Genomic DNA, 18,687 nt, shown 5'->3' on the forward strand with positions numbered 1-18,687 from the left:
TAGATGGCATTACCACTTCAATCGTATAAAAGCTAACCCGTCAACGACGGGTAAACAGCTACTGTAGTGACTGTATATGGAAGTATTTTTACAGAGCATATAACGTATTTAAAATTTTAGAATTTAAGTAACTTTCTCTAGCAAATAATGAATACATTTATGGGTCACAAACTAGTATGGTGGTAGCAGCTCCACGGCATTTGTTCAACTGATGATGAAAAAGCTATCTCCGTACAGGCCTTGAGGGTCACTGGAAGAGTGGAAGGTAAAATATTTCACTATTCGCATCCATGCACTAACATTTTTACTGTAGCAGAGTGGCAGTACTACAATGGCACTGCTGAAGGTTACAGAAGACATTCGAGAAGCGATGGACAATAAGGAAGTGACAGTTTTAATACTTCTAGACTTGAGCAAAGCTTTTGACTCTGATGACACTGACATTTTGTTATCTAAATTGTATTGCGTCCTTTCTCGACCAGTGCCCTCGTTTGATTGTATTACCACCTGCATGGCCTTTGACAATGCATTTCAGATAGGATAAACAAGTCAACTTTGCGGTCTGTGCACTTCGGTGTGCGCTAAGGGTCGGTGTTAGGACCCGCATTTTTTCTATTTACATTAATGATGTCTCCCAAAACCTAACGGTCTGAAAATATCACATTTACGCTGATTGTGTACAAATTTACCCCCACACATCTCCAGATAAAATATTTTAGGCCACAGAAGAATCAGTAAGGATCTAACATCGTTTTATTTCTGGTCTTTGAGATGTGATCTTACGTTAAACCCAGCAAAAACGAAGTTACTCGCGAAGATCAATCGACACGAGATTCCATCTGTAATGTACTAACAAGCTGCGCGGGTATAAATACTTATTTCCTGAAAAAAAAATGCTGGTAGAAGCTCTTGTTTACCCTCATTTCGACTATTGTAATACGGTTTATAGAGACGCTGGGCGCAAGTTATTGAGGCGATTGCAACGTGATCAAAATGCGTCTGTAAGATACGTCTGTAATCTACAGTACTATGACCATGTAACTCCTTCATACAATCACCTATCTTGGCCCCGACTAGAAATCCGTCGCACTGTGCATACCCTATGCCATCTCCATAAATTTCTTCATTCCTCACAGCCATTTTATCTTGATTAATATTTCAAATACCTCACATCCTTATCACAAACTTAACACTAGATCTACTAATAATTACATTCTTGTTTTACCTACCCATAGAAATTACATTTACAATCATTCATTTGTAGTACTTGCCTGTCGTGAGTGGACTTCCTTCCTGAGAGTATCAAAGAAACACTTTCAAAGAAGCACTTTGGAGACATTTTATGCACCAATAAGGATCGTATTTGACGCTCTTGTTCTATTGTTACGGTTGTCCAGGTAGAAGACTAGTTTAAAATTCTGAATTATTTTATATTTCAACTGTTGTTAAATTCTATGCACTGTCTATTTTTTACATATAGGATATTAGTTTTAAGAACTTGTCCTATTACTATATTTAATTTAACCATTTATCATTATCAGTATTATTATTAATTTAATTTAATTATTGTAACGAAATACAATATATGTGTATTTCTGTGCCTGGTTAGATAGAAGAGAAGGGCTGAAAGTCTGAATCTTGCCAGGTAAAATAAACATACTTACTTACCTCCATATCCAATCATCTTTGCTTCTAGGAATTAATCTGATATTCGTTTCTGATTAATCTGAGTGAAACTAATGTCCATTTGCTTCTCCAGAAATATAAATTTCGTTTCTAAAAGGATCGAATTCCGGACGGCAAACTGAATTTACGTCCTTCCGGCTGAACCGGATACTTTTTTTTACCATATAATCCTAAACAGCCCTCCTTCAAATGAAGTTCAGTTAGAATAAATATCTGAGGTTTGGGATAGAACGAACTGGGTTGAATATTTGCACATGATAAATATTCCAAATGAAAAATACACTCGGAGAAATCTCCACTCAGATAACCACCTCTACACTCGCGTTCAGTAATATAAACTGGCTAGCCCATAAAATTTATTTTCGGATGTATTAGATACTCTTTCTCTGGACATAAAAATGATTTTGCTCATTCCTGTATTGTGTGACTGGTTACAATATCTTCTGCACTTTTTAGACATTCTTTCTTCAATAAATAAGTATATAATTCCGGTGTGATATATTTAAACTGGTGGCAATTACAAATAGAGCAGTATTTATTGGTGGACTCTGGTACTTACTCATAACTTCTAGTCGTCTCATATTTACTGCAGTTGTTATGAATATCCTTGATGTGAACCCAAGTACTATTCCAAGAGCTGCGGTCGAAATTGCCAGGCGAGGGTTTACCCAGAGGATCAGAATCAGAACACCCAGGACTACCAGTGACAACTGGAAAATCAGGAAGCATTAAACACGATATTTGTTTTGTCATGCATATTTAATATTACATAGTGAGTCTACTAATCATTTTAGTAGTATGGTACTGTTGATTAATAAAAAATGACAATTAAATATACATAATACTGAATTGTACTGATAACAGTTGTAATACTTTGATTATAAGGTTATGGAAGAACGACCATTTTGTATTAGGTTACAAGCTGAATTCTAGGATTGGACAACCGGCTTCATTGTTACATCTGAATTGTCAGAGGTGGACCCAGCATATCTTGATTAACCTAGTAAAATGTCATTTCGTGTTTTCGTACCGCGGTGTTTCAGATATAGATACAACCTCAATGGAGGTGACCTGCATTCACCTCATTAACCACATACCATCTTAAATCTCTGTCAACACCGTAAGTCGAACCAGGCAGGTAGAGCTAACAAATATCTAAATCTAAAGACCAACATTGCGAAAATAGGTAATGGGACTCTTTTCTTAAAAAACTGTCTCAAAGTGGAACTAATTCCATAATTTTTGAAAACTGGCATAGAAAGCACAAGAGAAATACAACATTCTATGGATCAGGAACGAAATTAATTTCCTCTATAGGAAAAAAGCATTGCTTAACACTCAGTTATTTGATGCCCATCTTGTTGATTCTTCCTCCTTTGCCCCAATAAAATGCAATTCTTTTCACAATTCCGTCAGTGGTAAAATTTCGGATCTACTATTTAGATAAACGGAACGAGTTAGTTAACAGAACTAATACACTTAGGCACAAAAAAAGGAGAACCAAAAGTTATTCTCCCTCGTCCGCGGATTACAATAATCGGGCCCATTCAATTATCCCCGAATTTCTGAAGCCTGTTATCAATCTTTTCAAGAGCCAATTTGATGAGTAGGAAATAAGAGTTATGGAGAAAAGTCCCAAATTCAATAGGCCTGTTCAGTTGAAACTCAAGGACGCCATCACGATCACGGCGGAAGCCGAAAGTGCAGTACAGAAGTTACCGATCGAGGACCAAATAAGACTAGATTTAAGATTAAGAAAAAAACTTTCTAATTTAATAATTAACAACAAAGTAGCAGTTTCTTCACATCACAATAGGTTCACTGAAACAGAAAATTAAAAAGAATGATTTAATTTTGTCTAAGACGGACAAGAGGAATGCTACAGCCATTATGAGTAAAGATTCACACATAAAGAAAATCAAAGCCTTCATTACCGAGAATGTATTCAAAATTATATTAAAAAAAGCCCCGACCAGTATTATACAGAGAAACTTTTAGCAACTTCTTAAACAATCTTTTTTCATCCTCAATGAAAGGGAGTCTTAAAAACGAATTAATATTAAATCGGGTATCCCTACAGCTAGGGCACTACCGAAGTACGTAAAGAGATGCCTATACAACCTAACATCATTTTAAAAATAACCCTACATACAAGACGTCTAGGTTTATACACATTTTTAATTTTTTAAAATAGATTTGATAGTAATACAGTAAGTCTATTCCAAAGAAGTTTGTAATAGGACCAAAGATTTAAACTTGCAATTGGACCAGAAGATGTATTCATTTGATGTCAAAAACATGTTACCGAATATTCCGGCATAAACACGATAAGACTAGTGTGCCATTTCACTGTTCTCAACAAGATCCAGTCGGAACAAAAATGGAGTCTAAGTTATCAGAACGTCGATATTATAACGTCAGATACTACTATGAGCCAAAGTAGTAATGTTTCCGTCAAGCGCTAGGCGCAAAAGAAACATAGAAGGCGGTGATAAAAGAATGACGTATGAAGATTGTTAAGAGTTATTATAAGAAAATTTTAACATTCATTCAATTTGGCTTAGAAGAAGAACGTCACAGTCGATCGCAGAGGAAGAAAATATCATTACACCGGAATTCTACTTTTAAGACAGAGAGAAGTCTTCGTTCACAGCTATTCTATGCAGTATTAGCGCTACAAATTATTTCGCACCGCAAAATTAAATCGCTTTTCAAAACATAAAAAGATTCCACAGTGATACGTCACGTTACACACCTAAGGCGACGTATTAGCCGATACCATCAATTCAGAGCGGCTAATGGACTGTAAAATGGGCAAGAATAAAGAAAGGAAAAATATATAAAAACGCACAATCTCCATATTTTGAGTGGAATAATCACCTTTGCATATTCCAAACTGTTAAAATATTTCTGAGATCAACTCTTCTGAGAGCAATCTTTATTTATCACATGCAAATAGTAAGAAAGTGTAGCCATAAGATGACGACATTGAATACATTGACGTCTTATTCTGTTCCAATTGCTCGAGCTACTACCATGATGCACTAAGGAAATGAAGGCGAGGCTGCCCAGATGAAGGCAGTCGACCATTTATCCACGAGTAAGCCATGAGTAGAATAGGATACGATCTCAATTCCGCCCGTATGTTGATATTTTATTTTATTAAAGAAATGAAATTAGCCTACATCCGTGTATTTCTTCTAATTGTAAGAATTTTCTCACATGTTAGGGATGCTCTGAAGTTTATTCCAATGCATTACCCGATATCACTGGTGACTTAACTTCACAAATAAGAGTTGTTAGTTGAAAGTGAAGTCTTCTCATAACGTAGACCACCCAATTACCGTATATTTTGATGGAATGATGGTCAGATACACTTAATAGCACAATGTTATGACATAGATATGCACTTGAATTAAGTAATAATCTCGAATTAAGAGAGTAATTTGCATAATTTTCTAGATATGATGTTTGATCATAATATTTTAAGAGTATACATTGACTTAAAGGGAGTTGTCGATGCTTATGCAAGAAGATGCACCAAGAAACATGAACATGTTTTGAAAATGCGATATCTGTCAAATGTTTTAAATATTCTGAAGATATTTTGCCAGGTTAATTTGGTTGTGTATTTGGACACAAATAGTTAGAATCAAGAAAAGCTAATGTGTTTCCATGAATTAACGAAAATGAGATGAAAGAAAATAGTATATTCAGATTAATTTTTCAAGGATTTACTTAGGGAAAGATGTGATTCCAGTTCTTAATTTATTCATTGCCAAATATGAAACTGCGTCCTACATTTTCAAGAAAAACTCTCAATCTTCGACAGTGTACATAGTATGTTACGATGTAATTTTTCATTCATTTTTATTAGATGCATCTAATACCTTTATTTAACTTAGATTCTTTTCTCTTCAATTAGATTTTCAGACTAGTGTTTTTCAATTAAGATCTTTTAAGGTCATGTTTGTTTCATTTTTAAGCATCCTAACTTGATATTTTATTTCTACCCAACGTCTTTAACTTAATGTTCCCAAAAATGAACTTTAAGACATATGTATAGATCAACGTTCATTACTTTCTATCTCAAGGAGAAAATTTGACAATCTTTTACCCCTGATTTGACTCAGTGTACAATAAATGAAGCATAAGAAAAGTCAACCATTCTTTTAATGACTTTTAGAGTAATTGCCTCGTTGTAAGTATTAATATCTTGGTAAGTTCATAAACTACAGGTGAATACTAGCTAGGAATACAAGTAGGAGACGTCCTTCTGTGTAAGTTAGGTATTTAAAAGAATATAAATCGGTGTTCTTTTTCTCTCATTCGGAACCCATAGCCCGTAAACGATGAACAGTGACAATTATAATCATATTTGAGCTAGCCTTTTGTGCGTTCTTACCTGGACGCGGGAACGGCGCACTAGTAAAGAACAATGTGCACAAATATAGTAATTTAAGTAGGCAAGAGGTAGGGGATTTCATTAATATTTTGGAGTTTGTCACCGCTAATAATGATTTCACCTTTAATGGTCAGATTTATAAACAGGAATGTCTTTCCAGCTTCGGGGATCATGGCGGAAATTTACATGGATTTTCTCAAAAATACAAAAATCAATAACATCAAAGGATAATATTCTGGGTTGAGATACGTGGATGACACGTTTACAATAATAAATTGATAATAGCATTACTAATGGGGATGAGGTATTGTAACAATTAAATAATATGGATTCACAGATTGAATTTTCTTTTGAAGGTGGGAATAATAAGGCGTTAAATTTTATTGATATTAGAGTCATTAATGACTCGAATAAACTTATAAAATATTTAGAAAACCCACTCAGACACTAAACGTAATCAGACAAGATTCCATGCACCCGGAAGCACATAAGCGGCTCCTTTTATAGTATTATTCATAGGTCTTATAGTATACCTATGTCAGACTTGGATCAAAGGAATGAATTTGATACTATTTATTTAAAAGCAAAAACAAATGGGTTCAACATGCAGTTTGTTGACAAAATTATTAGCAAAGTCGAGAAGAAATCGTTTTCGACATCAACTAAGGATACAAAATAGAAACCAGGCAATTACGGCCTTTTAACCTACAGTCATAGCAAAATCTATGAAATTACGAATGTTTTTAAAAACCTAATATGTGAGTTTCTTTCCAGACAACAAACAATAATGCTCATCTTTTTATAATCAGCATACCATCAACAAGGTCAATACTGTTTTTTCCAATCCTTGTCCCGTTTCTCTACGGGGTCGGGTTTGAGGTGATATGAATCTGTAGTGGCGGGTTTTTTTATGACGGGATGCCCTTCCTGACGTCAACCGCATCAGAGGAATTCATGAGATGAAATGAATGACGTGATATATGATAGTAGGAAGGTAGAGGGTGAAACCCGGTGCCGGCACCTAGCCTACATCTGTCGAATAGCATGAAGGGCTCCGTTCAAGTCTTAACTTCTCCATCCGACGGACGAATCACCATCAACAGCGTCATATTCCCTCACTCCATATGAGTACTGCGGAGAGGTTTGGAATTTAATCCAGGCTTTTGGCACGCAGTCTAGTGATTAGAAATTTGTATACCACCATCCCTCCTACCCTGACGGCCAACATTCTGGTGGTGAAAATTTATTTCGACCAACGGTATTCGAACCAACTAATCACGATGTCAGACTATTTAGACTTCAACGCCTTAACGATCATGCCTATTAAGCGGGCTCAAGGACAATAATAAACTTAAGCAGGAATTTATAAATTAAAGTGCCATCAATGTTCCGCAAGTTACAGTGGACATACAGGGCACAATTTTTCCATCAGATATAAAGAACATGTTAATCTGTAGGAATACGGCAGATTCTCGGCAACGGGTTCTCATATGGTGGATACCGATCATACATTCATAGATATAAAGCGAAACCTTCAAATTCTCCAACTAAGTAGGAAAGGGAATCTATTGAATGTTTTTGAAAATATTTGTATAAATATTGATCACAAATATAACCCAGCACATAATCTTTAATGGAATATCGGAGGAAATCAATATACTTATCGAACTCTTAGCTGTGGTATTCTGCTTTTCCTTGACCCAGTACTTTTTCATTTTCTGGCTGTGTGACTGCTTCTTTTCATCTGTCCACTTAGGTATGGTGATCCATGTACTCTTTTTGTTTTAAGTGGGAAAGTGGGAGGACTCCCTGTAGAATAACCTGACAGTACTGAGATCGGATCTCCGTGATCTCTAATGGGATCTGCAGTTCCTCTAGGTCTGATTTTACTGAGGTGATCCACTTGGTATTGGAAGCCTTTCCTCTGCTTGTCACTGTGAGGATTCTGTTGGTGAGCCTACAGGGTTTCAGGCGGATCGTGTGCCCGCAGAAGGTCAGTCGCCTTTTCCCCATACACGTGACTATGTCTTCCTGATATTCGTAGAGCTCGTCGTTGTGTTGACTCAATAGGTGCCATCCTCCTCTCTTATGGATCCTCTCTAAGTTCTAGTTTCCTGAGTGGGCCCTTTCGATTCATCAAGGGGCACTCAGAGAGGTAGTGTACAGAGGGTCTCACTAACTGAGTTGTATTCCTTCAGCTTTAGGTTCTTGGAGAGGTACTTGGAAGTTTAGATGTCATGATAAGCCCTCTCTAACTTGGTGCACCTGGTGTCTAGGACCAAAGTTTCACTCTAGCTTGTTTAGATCCATTTTCCTAAGTACTTGACTGCAGTAACTTTACTTATGGTGTTGTTTCCTAGTAGGATTGTAGAAGGAGCTTGCTTTGCATTAGTGATAAACTACGTTTTCTGTAGGCTGACTATTATTATTATTATTATTATTATTATTATTATGTAGACTAAATAGCTACAAAACATATTCTCGAAGCCAAAATGACGCTGACTATAAGCTCACGGACAAATCTGTTAATTCCACTTTCAAATAATATTTCGGGTAGGCTACTGCATTATCATTGGACAACAAACGTATGTGCACAGGTACACTACATTTCACTGTCATCTCAGTTTTGTTTAGACTATTGTTTCAAAATTTCTACTACTACTACTACTACTATTACTACTACTACTACTACTACTACTAAAGTGGTTTCATTCCTCCCCCGAAGGGGGAGGCGGGCCTCTTAGACGGTAACGCCGTCTCTCAGACCGGGACAAAATTTGTTAAGGCGAAGAAGATGCACGGAGAAGGTGAGGGGGTTGGCGGTCGTAGCCTATACTAGGAACTGTCCCGGCATTCGCCTTAGCGAAGTAGAATGGAAAACCACGGAGAATCATTCTCAGGACAGCCGATGGTTGGGGCCAGCTGTCAGGTCCAGCCCTGTCCAGCCTTCTGAATGCAGAGCCGTGGCCACCCCTCCTCTGCTCAGTTGGCCAGTCGGAGTGCAGAGTTGTTGGACCACGGACCAGCCGTGTCCACTTGTTGGCCGAGACCCACTCTGCATCCACTGACGAAAAATTTCTCTTTCATTAACTCATTAAATCTAACCTTGGTGAGAAAGAAGAGGGAGTGATACAGATGAATTTGAGAACTGCTTCAAGCATGACAAATTACAGGTGTAGGGGAGCATGTTCCATGACTTTCGGCTGTACGATGTCTCAATAGAATGGACAGTGACTGTCAACACCTGATGGACTAACCCATTACAGCTGGCCTACACAAGTGGACTACTCTAAATTAACAGCGACGGGCAGTAGTGGATTATATTTGTCGTTCGGGCTACATGACGCGAGTTAATGAATGTCAAGTGCACCGACATGTGAGGAAACACCGGATACGGCCTTCCCCCCGTAGATCGAATGACTGTCTCCTTCCTATGTATGTCGTGAAAATTTTTCCTGACGTACGTTGACAACACGAGCTGCGTCATAATACGAACTAGAATTGGAACTAGAATTAGAATAGTGGATTTTAAAGTCAAACGACACAGAATCTACAAATGTCAAGATACTTTCATAAGCTATGTTATATTTGCAACTACTTGTACGTTTATACTCATGCTCATTGTGTCTTGTTCTAACAGACGTGTACTAGGTGTATGCGTAAGTCTTTTCCGGTTTCACTAAGAGATGGCGCCAACGAACAATACGCAGCGTAGGAATTTGACACAAACTTCAGTTTGTTCGTCTGACATTAACCTACCAACACACACAAGTTCAGTCCGCCAAACACTAGCGTCTGTGTTGTATCGTTCAGTGATCATGTCGAAGTTTGTGCATGAAGAGGAACATTTGCGGCACGCATTGCTTTTCTTATTTAATCAAAAGAAAAAAGCTGTGGAAAGTCATCGTTTGCTGGTAGAAATATGTGGTGAACATGCTCCATCGATTAGAACATGTGAGACATGGTTTCGACAATTTATAAGTGGTGATTTCAATGGTAGACCACAAAAGGTTTTTTCCTATTTGTTTTAAGTCGCACCGACACAGAAAGGTCTTATGGCGACGATGGAATAGGAAATGCCTAGGGGTGGGGAGGAAGCGGCCGTGGCCTTAATTAAGGTACAGCCCCAGCATTTGCCTGGTGTGAAAACGGGAAACCACGGAAAACCATCTTCAGGGCTGCCGAGAGTGGGGTTCGAACCCACTATCTCCCGATTGCTGGATACTGACCGCACTTAATCGACTGCAGCTATCGAACTCGGTGAACACAATAGTGCGAAGAGGAGCAGTTACAGGCCAAGCCCGGCGAAACACTTAAAGCACTACGCTATCCCCAACAAATGATTAATTTAAATCACGCATTGATCGAAAGACGACCGGAATGGGCCAGAAGACATGGCAAAGTGATTTTGTTACACGACAATGCGCTGTCTCACACAGCAAAACCAGTGGAAGACACCTTAGACGGGACATACTTCCGCACCCGCCGTTCACCCCCAAACTGGCGCCATCTAAACCTCTTCGCATCAATGGGGTACGAGAAAGTTGGAAAATGGCTCGACGAATGGTTTTCCGCAAAAAACAAGCAGATTTTCTGGTATGGTATTCATATAACCTGAAAAATGGGCGAAGTGTGTAGAAGCCGATGGCCAATACTTAAAAAAAGAAATTCTTGAAAATTGCGTGTTTTCTTTACCACAAAACCGGCAAAACCTTACGCATACACCTGGTACACTGGATGTCGTAGTAAAAACATATCAATAAATAACACAAACGAATCTACACGCTACACGCTACCGTGAGATGTGCTTGATAGTCATTGTGTGAGCTGCCTCTCATAAGCGCCTAACGGCCTTTTCTTCTTGTCGCATGTTTAAATAAAGCTAATGATTTGAGGCTGAGCGGGGTAACTGAACATGATGTTCTAGATAGACACATTTTTAAACAAAAATTCCAGAATTGGAGGGTATCTGAAGATGAGGTCAAACCAGTGAAACGACTTCCCTGGTCAGAGGAGAGAAGAAATGCTCACTTTAAGAGAATGAAAGGCATTGGACAAGTATATGTAAACATTGTTGGAGATCTAAATAAACGTGGTCCATTGAAGCAGTAACGATGTTAAAAAAGTCGTGTCTTGGATGGCAACATTCTAAATTCTATTTCCCGAGCTTTAATAGGCATCCGGTAATGGGTTAAGTGATTTTCAGTGTACGCTTGGTTATTAATACAGGATCGGTTGTATAATCCCTAAAGTGGATGGATTAAAATGTATACGTCACAGCTTATATTCCACAATCGAGATATTTTATGAACGACATACGTACCTCGACTGCACTGGCTAGTGCTTTTGACAAGAGACCATCCATGGCAGCCACATCTTTCGAGAAGCGATTCGAGATGCTGCCTGTTGGAGTAGTGTCGAAGAAGCGCATAGTGGCCCTCAGAACAGAAGTGAACATGGCATCGTGTAGTTTTGTAGAGGCTCTCGTGCACATCGTGTAGAAGAGCGTGGAGGTCGTTGAACTGACTATGAGGTACAGAATAACCAGAACGAGGTATGTAAATCCGAAGCTTTGCGACCTAACGAATGCACCAAAAACTTCTATTCGAAAAGGAATTTTTGCACTGGACCTGAAAAAGAAACGTGCATTAGAAGTAGAGTAAGTAGTGCGACATAACTATTATTCAGCATTTATTTTAGATTGAACTGCTGTAATTGAAATTTGTGTCCTAATCCATCATCGAACTGAGTACTTTATTCTAAGCAACGGACTTGAGAATAATTATTCTATCTTTCTTTCTTTTCTTTCTTTCTTAATCTGTTTACCCTCCAGGGTTGGTTTTTCCCTCGGACTCAGGGCCCACCTCTACCGCCTCAAGGGCAGTGTCCTGAAGCGCGAGAATTTGAGTCGTGAGATACAACTGTGCAGGAGGACTAGTATCTCGTCCAGGCGGCCTCACCTGCTATGCTTCTGAAGGGATAGGGAGATTGGAAGGTATAGGCAACACCACCTAGATATAAGGCCTGTGCATGGTGTCGAGATTAAAAGGAAAATGGCGGACTGTTGAGGCAATGCCTTGTGAAAGTGATCCGTAATTTTGTCATACAAAATACAATAATGGTCTACAAGTGTTGTGTGCCTAATTGTAGGGGAAACTACAGTGCCAATAGCAAAGTACAGATTTTTAGATTTCCGAAAGATGAAGATCTAAAAAAGAAATGGATATGTGCAATAAAGCGCGAGAATTTCGTTCCAACGAAGTATTCAGTGGTAAGTAACTAGATACTAGGTTATGCATTTTTTATTCGCAAATGTTTTATTTCATAGTGTGTTCATATATTAATATAATCAAGAGATGGTAGTATAATATATCTGAAAAAATGGCTATTAGGTTAGACGGGATCTAACCTCTAACATGTATGGTGAAATTCGTTCAGGTTAGGTTAACTGATTGTCTGTAATTGCAGGTTTGTGAATTACATTTTAATCCGTCCGAAATAAGGAAACATACTGAGTTCCACTGTGAGGATGGACAGCTTATAACTCTACCACTGAAGGTTCCACGACTTATCCCCAGTGCTGTTCCTTCACTTTTGCCAAATTGCCCAGCGTATTTGAGTAGTTCAAAAACGTATCGAGAAGGTCCTGAAGAGAAGAGAAGAAGAAGAGAAAATGAAAATATCCAGGCAGCAATCGAGGAGAGTGAAGTAGAATATAATTTACACAAGAATAGAATAACATTTTCTAATTTCACTGACCTGAAAGAGAAGTTAAATAATCTGAATGTAGGTGAATCATGGGACATACTTCACAGAGGTGTAAATATAGTAATAGTTAAAATTGTGTTGAACCCTGAACCTGAAATAATTAGTTCTATAGTTATCAATGAAATTTTGGAGTTAAGTGTATACTATAAGAACATAAAATTAGACAGTATTGGTAACTTTCATTTCCCACAGTCTGTAAAGGACTTGGATGAAATTTCAGTGCTTCTTGAAAAAGTTGACACGTTAAGTTCTGAGGTTCACAGTGCAAACAGCACTAATGACATTTTAGGTTTAGCAGCATACCTTTTGAAACAAGTCAGCATGTTAGAACCGAGACTAAAAGGACAACTTGAATTCATGATTGAACAGATTGCACTTTGGTCACACGAGAGGAGGAGTTATAGTCCATCTTTTCTGATTTTATCTTCAATATTGCAGTCCATTTCACCCCATTGCTATGCATACCTCAGACATCTCAATTTATTGTATCTGCCTCATCCATGTACCATCAGGAGGCTTTCTTCTTCTTTAAAAGTAGATCCTAGAATAGAACAGCACGATAACAATTTCCTGAAGTATATAAGGGATAAATTTTCTGGCAATGATAGTGATAAGTTCATTGTGCTTATGATGGATGAAATTCATGTTAAACCATTAATGGACTATAAAGGTGGTAATGTTGTTGGAAAAGCATTCAATGATGAGCAGTTAGCAACAGGTGCTTATTGTTTTATGGTTTCAAGTTTGTTATCTGATTTTAAGGAAGTAGCTCACATATTACCTGTAAAATCAATTACTGGAGAATATTTGCAAGGTGTACTAAGAAAAGTTATTGTAGGATTAGAGGAAATAGGGTTTAAAGTTGTTTGTGTTGTTAGTGATAATAGTTCTGTAAACAGAAAATGCATGCAAATATTTTCACCTGAAAATGAATTGAAATATGTTTACCCGCACCCTGCTGATGAGAGCAGACCACTTTTCTTTGTGTTTGATAGTGTTCACTTGCTCAAATGTGTTCGCAATAACTGGTTAAATCGAAAGGATGAGAATATGTGCATGAACTTCCCTGATTTTGAAGATAACAGTGCAGTGCAGTGTGCTTCTTTTCTTACAATTAAGAAATTATATGATCTTGAGCATGAAAAGTTCATAAAATATGGTTATGGTCTGTCTCTCAAAGCATTAAGTCCTTCATCATTTGAAAGGCAGAATGTAAAATTAGCTCTGCAAGTTTTCAATGACAATGTTATAGAAGGGCTGAAAGTGTTAGGTGAAAAGTGTAAGCTACCATATTATAAAGAAACAGCCTCATATATCAAAATAATAATAGATTGGTGGGCTGTTGTCAATGTCAAAACACCAGGTAAAGGGGTAAGGCTCAACAACAGCTTAATGTGTCCAGTCTCTTCGAATTCAGGGGAAGGGCTTCAATATTTGAAGAAATTCCTACAATGGCTAGTAAAGTGGAGAGATCTAGGTGTAAAAGGTTCATTATCATCTGAAACAATGGCTGCTTTGATATTGACAACTGAAGGATTGTTGATGTTGATAGAATATTGTTTGTCAAAACTTAATTTTGCATATGTCCTATTAGGAAAATTTCAAACAGACATATTAGAAGACAGGTTTGGGAAATATAGGCAGCTTGCAGGAGGGCAGTACAATATTTCTGTGAGGCAGTTGTTTGAAGTTGAAAAGAAGTTAAGGTTACTGTCATCACTGACTCTAAAGATAAGATCAAACGCATTTGGGGAGATTGAAGTAGATGAGTTCTCTGACCCGCCTCCTGAATCCTCTGCCTTTTTGGATTTTGATAATTCATTGTGTAAGAGCATAGATGTACATATAAGTTTACACGATATTGAAAACTGTAACAATGACATGCCAATTTTAGTCTATTTAGCAGGTTATTGTTGCTATAGTGTCTCAAAATATTTGAAATGTGAACACTGTAAAGGAATTCTTGTTACTGAGGACTTCATTGATGCTGATGATGAGGCATATAATCTAATTAGAAATAAGAGTAGGGGTAGGCTTTTGTTCCCTGAAATGTTTGTTATCAATGTAATAATACATAATTATCTGGTAGTAACAAAATTATGTACAGATTTTGAAACAGAGTTTCTTTTAGTAAATGATCATAGGGAGGTTGCATGTGAGAGTACAATGAAAATTATTCATGATAAAGAACTTTTGTGGGAGCCAGATATGTGCAATAACAGACATACATCAGAATGTGTTTGTAGAAAACTGGTGTGGACTTCAACAAACATTCTTTTGAATAATTATTGTAAGAAAAAAAGTTCCATGTCAAAGAATGTATTGACGAGGAAGAAACGTGTTATTTGTCAACAGGACTGAATTTCATGCAAATCTGCATTTATGTAAATAAGTGTGTTGTTGCTTTCAATTTCTTTTGTGGGTGGGGGGACAAAATAAAACATTTATTATGAATTTCGGTATTCTGCTATTCCCTTAATTCTTGAACCTCACTTGAGTTTCAGCATTATTTAGAAACCTTGTGTATCAACTATCCCTAATTTTTCAGAAATAGTTTCTTGAAGGTGTAAGTGACTTTTATCTGAAAGAATGAGGGTTTGGGGTAATTATTTTGAGGTTTAAGTAGCCAGATCAATTAAAACATATGGTAAGATGCCATAGTGACATTATGATGATTGCCTCTATTGTCAGCCATCTTGGTTTCGTGCTCAGGCCTTATATCTAGGTGGTGTTGGTATAGGCAAGGGAGCGGGAAGGATGCGGCCAAAGTAGGGAGGAAGGGGCCATGGCTTTAACTTAGGTACCATCCCGCCATTTGCCTGGAGGAGAAGTGGGAAATCATGGAAAACCACTTGGAGGATTGCTGAGGAGAAAATCAAACGCCCCTCTACTCAGTTGAGTTCCCGAGGCTGAGTGAACCAAGTTCCAGTCCTTGTACCACTTTTCAAATTTCGTGGCAGAGCCGGGAATCGAACCCGGACATCCGGGATGACAGATAATCACGATAACCACTACACCACAGAGGCAGACGTTGAGAATTTTGTATTATCAATATTCTAATAGTTATATGCTTGTCTATGATTGATTCATTATTGCAAGTGAACTTGTCTGCCTTCAAGTGACAATTCTGTGGGACTAGCGTGCCCCGGAATGATCATAACGCTACCTGCTCGTGATTAGCACACCGGTCATTTCGCTGTTGCACTAAACTTGCGCGGAGCTCTCCGTTATACTGCCAGAGGTGTAGACGAAAATGGAATTCGCTCACCTAGGAGCGATGTTGCTCGACACCGGCTAACTGCCAAGGTTATCTTCCAGCGCTGTTGAATTCAGTAGATGATCTTTCTTCTTCTTCTACTTCTCCTTAATCATTTTATCGTCCAGGGTTGGCTTTTCCCTCGGACTCAGCGAGGGATTCGACCTGTACCGCCTCAAGGGCAGTGCCCTGGAGCGTGAGACTTTGGGTCGGGGACCACAACTGGGGAGGAGGTGGCCTGATGCTGGCTGAGCAGAGGCTTGTGGGTGGGGGGGGATGGAAATATTGGAAGGGATGGACAAGAAAGAGGGAAGGAAGCGGCAGTAGCCTTAAGTTAGGTACCATCCCGGCATTTTCTTGGAGGAGAAGTGAGAAACCACGGAAAACCACTTCGAGGATGGGTGAGTCCCGAGGCTGAGTGGACCCCGTTCCAGCCCTCGTGCCACTTTTCAAAATTCGTGGCGGAGCTGGGAATCGAACCCGGGCCTCCGAGGGTGGCAGTTAATCACACTAACTACTACACCATACAGGTGGGCTATGATTATTATTACTATAATTATTTATTACATTTTATTTCCTGTTGGATATTTAAAATTTATTTAAATGAATATGGAGATACGTTAATATTAATATTCTACGTAATTCGTTTGTGAAGCTCGAATTGTTGTTATTGTTGCTTGCATATTTTGCGCACTGTTTCGTCTTTCATGTCATGACCGCCCATCCTTTTTTTTTCGTTATTTGTGGGACTTGCCCTATTATTGCGTCTGATGCGTAAATGTGATAGTCTTGTGTTGTGATCAGTTGTTGATTATGTTGTATTATGGTGACATCCAAGGTCGTGTTATGTAAGTTTTAATTTATTGCGAATATTGTAGTGAATCTATTCTGATTCTTGATATTTTAACATTCATTCATGAATGTATTTCCTTTTATTTTTCTTTGTTGTACTATTCCGTGGCTTTGTCATAATAGTCGAAGCATTCCAGCTCCACAACGCCTTTAGTTCGAATTGAGTATTCTTCAGTTTTAATTTTATTTAATTTATGCACATGCTTAGGTTTTGCGAATGTTTAATTTTAAGACGATCAAAACTGTGACCCCAGCTTTAAAGGTCATTCAATTTAAAATTAATGTGAGTTTCAGCTATTCATAATTATAATTCAGAAATTTACGCTTTTAAGAATATTACTAATTTAAAATAAGTGTGGTGTTTCAGTGATGTATACCATACAAAAGGGAAATGTAACAACTCTTTCTGACAAACAGGTTATTAATTCACACCATTACACTGGAATAATATACTGGTGTTTTTTTTTTTAGGAAAACCCTGTAATTTAACTTGTAATTTATTTTAATTTCGACTACATTTTAATTAAATATTTCTTAACTTTAATGGAGTTGCATTCTCATAGTTTCAGAAGAATACTCTGCCGGGCTGAGTGGCTCAGACGGTTGAGGCGCTGGCCTTCTGACCCCAACTTGGCAGGTTCGATCCTGGCTCAGTCCGGTGGTATTTGAAGGTGCTCAAATACGTCAGCCTCGTGTCGGTAGATTTACTGGAACGTAAAAGAACTCCTGCGGGACTAAATTCCGGCACCTCAGCGTCTCCGAAAACCGTAAAAGAGTAGTTAGTGGGACGTAAAGCAAATAACATTATTATTAGAAGAATACTAGACCTATTGGTGGCGTATCCTTGTTTTGTTCTACCATCTTCTTCATCACGGGAATGAGTTTTCTTCCAATGTCGCTTTTCAGGGGCTATTTCCCAGGTAAGTGATCTGGAATCATATTAAGCCAGGTCTTGTGTTTAATTGTTTATTTTTGTGTGGTACTGAATGTCTTATGTTGTTGTGAAGCGTGTTTGCTTGCTCTCCCTTCTCCTGCCCCTACATATTACTACTCTATCATCAGTCCAAAAGGGAAAGCGTAGACTTGGTGCTGATGGGGTGGCAGTAGGTGTTGTTAAGAGTACTGTTTAACATTTGGCATGAACCTACGTATTCGTGTGGTTAAAAGTGACTTATTTTAGCTTCTGTGGTGTTTAAAATGTAACTACTTTGGCTACGTTTAAAGCAGGAGCTGTGCTAATTGAAGAAAGAAACAACCAGATCCTAACCTTAAAAGTCGTTTTGGTCGATATTCAAAGCTTGTAATTAACAGCGATGAGGAAGACGTTAATTTTGTGTGCTATGCCATCTGCGGTGAACTTTATGTACACACTAAAGGTTTCACCGTCAGTAGCACATTTCCCGCCATCCGTGCGTATCTTAACAACAAATCATTTCCCGTAAAAGATAATCGTCCTTCTAAATCTCCTCAGGACTTGATTGTTGCTAAATGTGTTGGTAGGTGTGCTCGAGTCTTAAGGTCATATGAGACAGTTGGAGATGATGGTTTTCTGGATCTCGCTCAGACATTTGTTGACGCTCGATCGATGTATGGAAAGGTATCCGCAACAGGTATCGTACCTCATCCAACGACCGTGTCCCGACGCGTAGATCGGGGTGGTGATTATAGAATTGCTGAGACGATTTATGATTTTTGGTGGTACCAAGACCGTACTAAAAGT

General features: G+C 38.3%; 1 protein-coding gene across 1 annotated transcript in view; it reads right to left on the reverse strand.

Annotated features, from left to right (window-relative positions):
- The window catches only part of LOC136866751 (probable multidrug resistance-associated protein lethal(2)03659), a 211,033-nt gene that overhangs the window by 109,760 nt on the left and 82,586 nt on the right, over positions 1–18,687 (reverse strand). The window contains exons 11-12 of the mRNA XM_068226834.1: positions 11,415–11,721; positions 2,246–2,396 (exon numbers count right to left, since the gene is read on the reverse strand). Of these exons, the coding sequence (XP_068082935.1) occupies positions 2,246–2,396; positions 11,415–11,721 (458 nt within the window). The remainder of the gene's footprint in view (positions 1–2,245; positions 2,397–11,414; positions 11,722–18,687) is intronic.

This window comes from Anabrus simplex, chromosome 3 (genome assembly GCF_040414725.1).
Source record: "Anabrus simplex isolate iqAnaSimp1 chromosome 3, ASM4041472v1, whole genome shotgun sequence".
Lineage (NCBI taxonomy): Eukaryota > Metazoa > Arthropoda > Insecta > Orthoptera > Tettigoniidae > Anabrus > Anabrus simplex.